The 7,438-nt window shown below is 40.3% G+C and overlaps 1 protein-coding gene across 1 annotated transcript; it reads right to left on the reverse strand.

Annotated features, from left to right (window-relative positions):
* Window positions 1-2,118: 2,118 nt before the first annotated feature.
* Window positions 2,119-5,829, reverse strand: LOC117741496 (collagenase 3-like). The gene is made up of 11 exons (XM_034548573.1): window positions 5,722-5,829; window positions 5,392-5,508; window positions 5,093-5,220; window positions 4,831-4,979; window positions 4,589-4,714; window positions 4,192-4,353; window positions 3,564-3,762; window positions 3,340-3,470; window positions 3,055-3,220; window positions 2,792-2,895; window positions 2,119-2,222 (listed from the first exon to the last, which is right to left on the reverse strand). Exons 1-11 carry the CDS (start codon window positions 5,827-5,829, stop codon window positions 2,119-2,121), a joined length of 1,494 nt encoding a protein of 497 aa, XP_034404464.1.
* Between the last annotated feature and the right edge of the window lie 1,609 nt (window positions 5,830-7,438).

Consider the following 7,438-nt stretch of genomic DNA (forward strand, 5'->3'; position numbering starts at 1 on the left):
CAGTATTCCTGGGAACATTCGTACAGGATATCCGGTTTAGTTTGTTTTGAACGGAGCCGTATTTATACCGTTCTGGTTATTATACGTTTTTAATAGACACAAGAATAATAACAACAATAATAATAATGCCAATTATTATTATTATTATACGTTTTAAATGTATAATTACGGACAGTGGGACAATATTTGTAAATGGCACGTTGGACGTTATAATATAGCTCAAATGAGGGTCAATGCGATTTTGAGCTTGTTAAATTATCAGATTCAACTATTTCAAAGCCTGTGGCTGCATATAATTTTTCAAACCTGTGAAAAAACCGAGGAGGTCACATTTAAAAGGTGTTGAATGCTGCAAAAGGGGGCCCAAGTATGCTACTTAGTTGAAAAGCATTATGACACAAAAGTTAGGAGCTCAGTGCTGCAGCCTGGTGAGCAGGTTCTGATCAAAAAACTGACACCGAGACTATTGGGAAGACAGTTCACACAGTAGTAGGACAAATGGGGTCCGATTTTATGAAGTAAAACCAGAAAAGGGTAAAGGACAATTCAGGGTCTTGCACAGAAATTTGCTCATATCCTGTGACCACCTTTTTGAGACACAACCAGAAGTAAAAAAAAAAGCATTACAGCCCTTAAGAGTGTGAAGACAGTGGGGATGAATATGACCTTCACTATGAGCCGTTTCAGGTGTCTGCGGAACCAGGGATGGAGCCTGAGCTAAATGACATGTAATGTAATATGGGCCCCCGACAGTGGAACAGAGAGTTGGAGTGACAGTCCCTGTTGCTATGCCAGAACAACCTCCTGATGACGTTCCCCAGTAAGCACCTGCTCAGTCCGGACACTACTTATTACTAATATTTATGCAGGGTATATATTGCATTACCTCCGCCAGGTTTTGGTCCTCTGGTGAAACTGTTGGAGCGATGGTAGGAGCTGCATGCCAAACAACCCAGCAGCACAATCCAAAAATTCGCGAGAGACATATTTTTGAAACGTTTTCTTCTCTCAGTGCACTCTCCTCTTATAAAGGCAGCCTGGACAGACTGAGGTGCATATTGTTATGATATAAGCTGAATACAATTATGCACAGCCCCTGTGTGGGGGGAAGTAAATAGTAAAATGACACTGATTTGCTTCGTTCATCCATCTTTAATCTGGTGTTTGGTGGAAAACAGGAACACACCCACAAACTGGCAACATGTTGTCGTTTTTCAGTGTTCTTGTGTACTTTATGATAACCTTTGATGCACATTGACCATAGTCCAGTTGGGTGGGTCAACCCAGAGCAGTCAACTCGCATCACATGACATTCTTTCAAGGCGCTGAGGTCCACTGGTTGAGGCTGGAACTAGTTCTCTCTGACATTTGGGGACACCGATGTTTCTAAAGTTGTGGTGCACAGACTTCAACACCACAGGGACACTTACGTTCATGTTGCAACTGACTGCGTGGACAGAAACTGCCCATTTGCACCTTCCTAACTACTTATATATGTGTATTGTGGAGTAAAAAAATCTACCCCTTATTGCTTGCAAATTGAAGAGAAAAAAAATGAAAGTGGTGCAGTGATGGAATATACATGGTTTACCTTTGTAAATACTGTACTTACTGAAATATAATTCTAAGGTACTTGGGTATTTTAATTTTATGTGGCTTTATACTCTTACTTTATTAAATGTTGTATCCAAATATATGTACTAGGCCCTTTTTATGGACATTTTTACAGTAGAATTGTAGCCCTTGGATTTGTTCAAAGAGTAACTTTAAACCCATTTATTGCAAGTTGTGCAATTTAGCATTACCGAAATGAGTAAACATCTCCAAGCAAATACATTAACTATCGGTGCATTTTCTTTGCAATTTCCCCATAGAAAAACATGAAACAGAAACATTTTAAAGCAGGTCAAGGATTATTTATAGAATTGATCGAACGGTTATCACTCGCTAAACCGTTGCCATGTTGTGATCCTGTTATTTGCTGTACGCCTGTCCGGCTGTCTCTGAGAACTGCTGTCCCACATCAAAGCAAACGATAATACTTTTATTTATTACATTTCTTTTAAACTGCAGAGACATCTTGGACCGAGAAGGTTGAGTAGTCGTGTCCGTGAGTTCTCAGTAACAGTTGAGCCAGCCGTAGTTGAGCAGTACACGCATCACTCTCCTGTACGGCAGGTAGTACTCACTCTGTCTGGGGCCATCTGAGAAATATAGGTACCCTGTGGGAGGGAAGATTCAAGTTATATGCAAGTATTGATGTTATATGCTTACCCATTAACACATCCAGTAGATACAGAGTCACATCAGCATTCATTTCGAGACGTGTTTCCATCAACCTTACAATTGTAAGTCCATCATTTTATATTTTAACTTTAAGCTCTCTTTTGGTCTCCAACAACTCCAAATACTCTTCGGGTTTGTGACTACTAAACTTTCTTTATATGACGCATTTTTTATTTGATCAGTTGCTAAAGGAATAATTAGATGCAGGGCCAAGGAATAGTCAACCACATAACTCCCTTATGACTTGGACAGAACCAGGGTAGCAGCGTCCAGGCTTTACGCTAGGCTAAGCTAACCTCCTGGCTGTAGCTTCACATCTATTGGACAAACGTCCTGTTTGACAGATGAGTGGTAACAGTCTTCATGTCTAACTCTTGGCAGGAAGGCAAATAAGCAAAACATTCAAACTATTCTTCTGATATAAAAAAAATACTGAATATGATGATGATCGTTTTTCTGTTTTCTTGAAATGGGGTGAATGAGTCGCGTGCACGACATTTCCCACCATAGTTCTCAAAGGCCGCATCTACTTTGGAGCCGATGCCAGGGAAATCCTGAGTGATGTATCGTGGATATCCAACGTCCATTTGGTTTCTGCCCTGGTCATAGCTGCGAGAGAGGACAAATTAGACGGTTTAAAAAAATGCTTTGAAGGTATGTAGCTGTACTCGATAAATATCTATATGATCTGTGTTTGGATTCATTTGATCTACTAAAGACCACATGCACCGTTAACAAAACAAAAAAAAACTTGATCATGACACTCGCCTCCAATACTGGTTGTTCACAAAAATTAATGTTTTTCTGGTAGTTGGCACATAGACGGCTGCATCCACCTTACTGACTGAAGAGGGGAGGCCGAGGTTGGTGAGAGACTTTGGAAAACCTGAAATGACTGTTTTTGCATAAGCCCTTATGCCCCAGTATTGACGACCTGCAGAGAAACATTTGGAGGTTATTACGGTCTATCGTGTCGTTACCTACACCTTCACAGTCCTAATTAAATTGAGTATATTCATTATTCAAACCTAACGGAACCATGATGAACATTACCTTCAAAAAGATACACCACATCCTTGGATGGCACTTCAAAGGCAGCATCGACGTAGTTGATTTGTGACCATTTTGTGTTCACTTTCGTGAAACGGATTCCTGTGGCAGTCGTACTCTTCCTCCAATAGTATCTGGTAAGGATATTAAAATTAAAATGGTAAAAGATGTAATTACGTATACATGTGCCACTCAAACAAGATGATTGTTATAAAATCAAAACTTACCCGTTTTTGAAGAAGAACAGGTCTCGCCTGATGGAGGTAGCGGCGTCGAACACCAGACCGCGGCTGCACTGCTCACCTCGTGGGTTGGGCAGAGGGTCTGGGTTTGGATCCTCTGTTGGTTCTTCTGGTTCTGGTCCAGGGTCTGGGCCAGGAGGTGGTTCAGGTTTTGGTGCTGTCGTGGGCACGGTTGTACGGCTGCCTGAGCGATAGAATCACAATTCACAAATCCTATAATCATCATAAAGCAAACGACTATCGACATAAATAACAAAAAGATGCACTTTTAGTAACATGTAATTGTTCTCGGGCCTTAATCACATGTTTAAAGCTCTTCTGACTCACAAACCACAATGAATATAAAATAGATCCAGTTTAATTCTAATGCAGTTTTATTCCTTTGAAATGAAAATTTAACATTTTAATCTCAAGCACAATACATTGTCATTGGCACATGTTTACTGGTTGAATAGAAGATTTTGTAATGTTGCTCAGATAAAGTCAAAGTAAAAAAAATATTTGGTTTGACCTTAATTTTCGCAATCTCCAGACTGAAAATATTTAATAAATAGCCTCATCTTAATCCAATTTTAATGTCAAAGAATGTGTGGCATCTGATGTTTTTGCTCACCATAAAGGGCTTGAACCCCATGCTTGTCATCGTCTGGCAGCCTGTATCCGTTTGTGTTGACGTATCGATAAGTGGGATACATTAATGCACCTCTGTCCCGGGAGTGATCCAGGCCCAAAGCGTGGCCAAACTCATGGGCCGCCACCAGCAGCAGATTCACACCTCAAGACAGCAGATTACAATGTCAGAACGGTTTCATTTCATACACGGTCTCTGTTCTATAAGGAAGTTTTAAAAAAAATCCAGTTTTAATAGAAATCTTGCAGAATAGGTTATTATTATTTGTCCTGACACCAAACCGTTTATAGACTAACTAAACTTTGAATACAGGGATTTAAGATGAGAGAGATGATTTACCTCTGTGGGAAAAAAAAAAAGCCCAGATTATACACTTTACCTCTTTGGGTAAAAGTCCACCTTTCATCATCATCAAAGTGTGTGTCCCCTCCCTGACCCCATCCGGGAGAGTTGGCATGAGCCAAGACTCCACCCGCCCCATCAAAAGGGTAAAAGTCCCCGTGATCTGCAATAGCACAAATAAGACCATGTAATCTGCAGTATCACAGTGTAAGTCTATAATTCCATTCAGAGAAAAGGTTTAATGAAGGTTAATGAAGCTCTTATTCGACCCAGACTCACATCCACCCTTGAAGAGGATCATGATGTCCGCAGTACCGCTGTTGACCTGTTTGAAATCCAGAGGGATGACGTCGCTGTAGAGCTGGAAGGCCTGAGCAATGATGGCATCCACCTGACTCTGGGTCAGATCTTGAGTGTACTGAGTGATCCTGTTGAATACAGCGTGTTGTTCTAATCAACATCATCTGTGCTTATGTATTCAACCACCAAAAATATGTTCTGAGTGACATACGTATTGACAGTAACAGCATGCCCCAGCTACCTGTATGTAAGCAGCCTTTTCTTCCATCTGGGTTTCCCATCGAAGTGTCCGTATCGGCTGATGTCTGACACGCCGCACCTCGGGGCCTTCATCGCCTCCACAGTCTCATTATCCAACACACCGGTCACCTGACAGTCAGACGATGACATGAGGTGACAACGTCGTAGAGGTTTTGAAAGGTGAGGTTTGAAAAAACTGGGGAACATTTGGCCATTCGCCACACGATCAATCCGTCAATGTCAGTTATAAGCAGTCAAGATTTCTTTGTTCACAAAGAGTGCAGACCTAGACTCAATTACCTCGAGGCCAAAGAAAGCCTGCATGGTCTGTAGATCCTGTCTGAAGGAGGTCTTAACCATTCTATGCACCGAGGAGTTTGTCACCCCAACATCCGCGTAGAACTGAGAGAGGTATCCCTGATAACAGAAGAAGAGGATTATATTGCAAGACATTCATAGTTCATTTCACCTGACTATGGCAGAGCTTATTTCCTTTCTATACAGAAATCTAAAGACTTCTTGCAACATGTCTTGTCTCTCTAATCACCAGCAAGACGTTCCCCTGTAATCACCTGCTCAGGCCAGACGCTTCTTATTACTAATATTTATGCAGGTTATATATTGCATTACCTCCGCCAGGTTTTGGTCCTCTGGTGATACTGTTGGAGTGATGGTAGGTGCTGCACGACTAAGTGCTAAACAACCCAGCAGCACAATGCAAAAATCAATAAGAGACATATTTAGAAAAATAAATCTTCTTAGTCCACTCTCCTCGGGCAGGCGGAGGTGCATTTTGTTCTGATGTGAGCTGAATGAGTGTTAACACAAGAAGGGGGGAGCAAATAGTGGCCGCTCTGATAACACGTGGGAGGAGACAGTATGATCACTTTAACTTCACTCATGAAACATCTGTTTAATTGTTTTCTTCTGTTGTCACCATTTCTTTTAACGAGATGCCCTTTTTTTCATCCCACCCTTTACGATTTACCTTCCGACGCGTCTGTATAATCTGTCACATGCGCACAGTGCACTAAACTAGTCAAGAGTAATATACAGTAAACAGTAATATAAGAGCCAACGTCAAACACTGAGCGTCCCAATTAAATGCCACTGATTTTTAATTAGTTTGTCCGTGTTAAATCTGATGTTTGGTGGAAATACAGGAACACACACCCACAAACTGGCAACACGTTGTTGTTTTCAGTGTTATGTACTTTCTGATAACCTTTTGATGTACAGTGATCATAGTCCAGTGTGGTGGGTCAACGTGAGCGAGTGCATTTCACTGACTGCGTGGACAGAAACTGCTCATTTGCTCCTTCCTGACTACATGTATAGATGTGTTGTCGAGTAACAAATCTAAGCTTTATTGCTTGCAAATAGAAAAATAATTGTATGAACCTGGTGTAGTGATGGAAGATGGGTGGTTTACCGTTGTACTTACTGAAATATAATTCTTAATGCGTGAACTTTATTACATTTCAGAGTTTAATATTGCACGTTTTACACCACCACATGCAGATTAACATTTTCAAAATCTATGATGACCAGCAACATGATTGAATTGCTGCTCATATGCTAATCTTGGAAAATAATAATATACTAGAAAACAATGCAACACGGACAGGGAGGGTGCATTTTGCATTCTGCATATTGAGCACATTTACTCTTGGAGTACATTTTTGTTAATAATGTCCTTTTACTCAAGTGAAGTATATTTAATATACTATTTTTTACATTGGGACTAAAGAACAATCTTTCACGACTTCATTAAAGATCAAAGATGAAGCAACCGTGTTGTCAGATTTATGGACAAAAATGACATCTCAATGTCCAGTTTAATAGCACACATCCTCTTTATACATACAGTATATGGATTTACAACATATATAAAGTTACTAAAATGTGTAGGTTATTAAATGGTACTCAGTATTGAATGCACATCTGAGGGCAAACAACCAGGAAGAAAAGTACACAATATTTGTAAAGAAAATATGCAATTGATGTTCACATTATAAGTTCTCAGTACTTTACATCCTTTCATATAATAATATGTACACATGTTATTGTACCTAAGAGGACAGTCAGAGATGCTGGGGTTGTTTCCAAGCAAATGAGCTGAAACGTGAACAAAAAAAAAAGTTTAGCTGTAAACACAAGATTTCTACTCGACTAACACATGGTTCCAAAACTGGGTCAAATGGCGTTTTCAGTCTAAAAGTGTGTCCATTGCGGTGAACCCCACCCTTCCACCACCTAAACACGCTACAAAAAACAAGAAATTACAACTTCTATTTCAGTCGTGCTCTATTTTGTATCCCGCTGCTTAGGCCTATATTATACAAAG

This window comes from Cyclopterus lumpus, chromosome 13, assembly GCF_009769545.1.
Source record: "Cyclopterus lumpus isolate fCycLum1 chromosome 13, fCycLum1.pri, whole genome shotgun sequence".
Taxonomy (NCBI): domain Eukaryota; kingdom Metazoa; phylum Chordata; class Actinopteri; order Perciformes; family Cyclopteridae; genus Cyclopterus; species Cyclopterus lumpus.

What these genes read in the sequence shown, in the direction of transcription:
- LOC117741496 (XM_034548573.1), bottom strand. Translation starts at nt 5,829, where the DNA reads ATGTCTCTTATTGATTTTTGCATTGTGCTGCTGGGTTGTTTAGCACTT. An exon ending in CTGTTCTTCTTCAAAAACGG is followed by an intron (nt 3,471 to 3,563) that starts GTAAGTTTTGAT and finishes TATCCTTACCAG; the next exon opens with ATACTATTGGAGGAAGAGTA. An exon ending in GTGAACAACCAGTATTGGAG is followed by an intron (nt 2,896 to 3,054) that starts GCGAGTGTCATG and finishes CCTCTCTCGCAG; the next exon opens with CTATGACCAGGGCAGAAACC.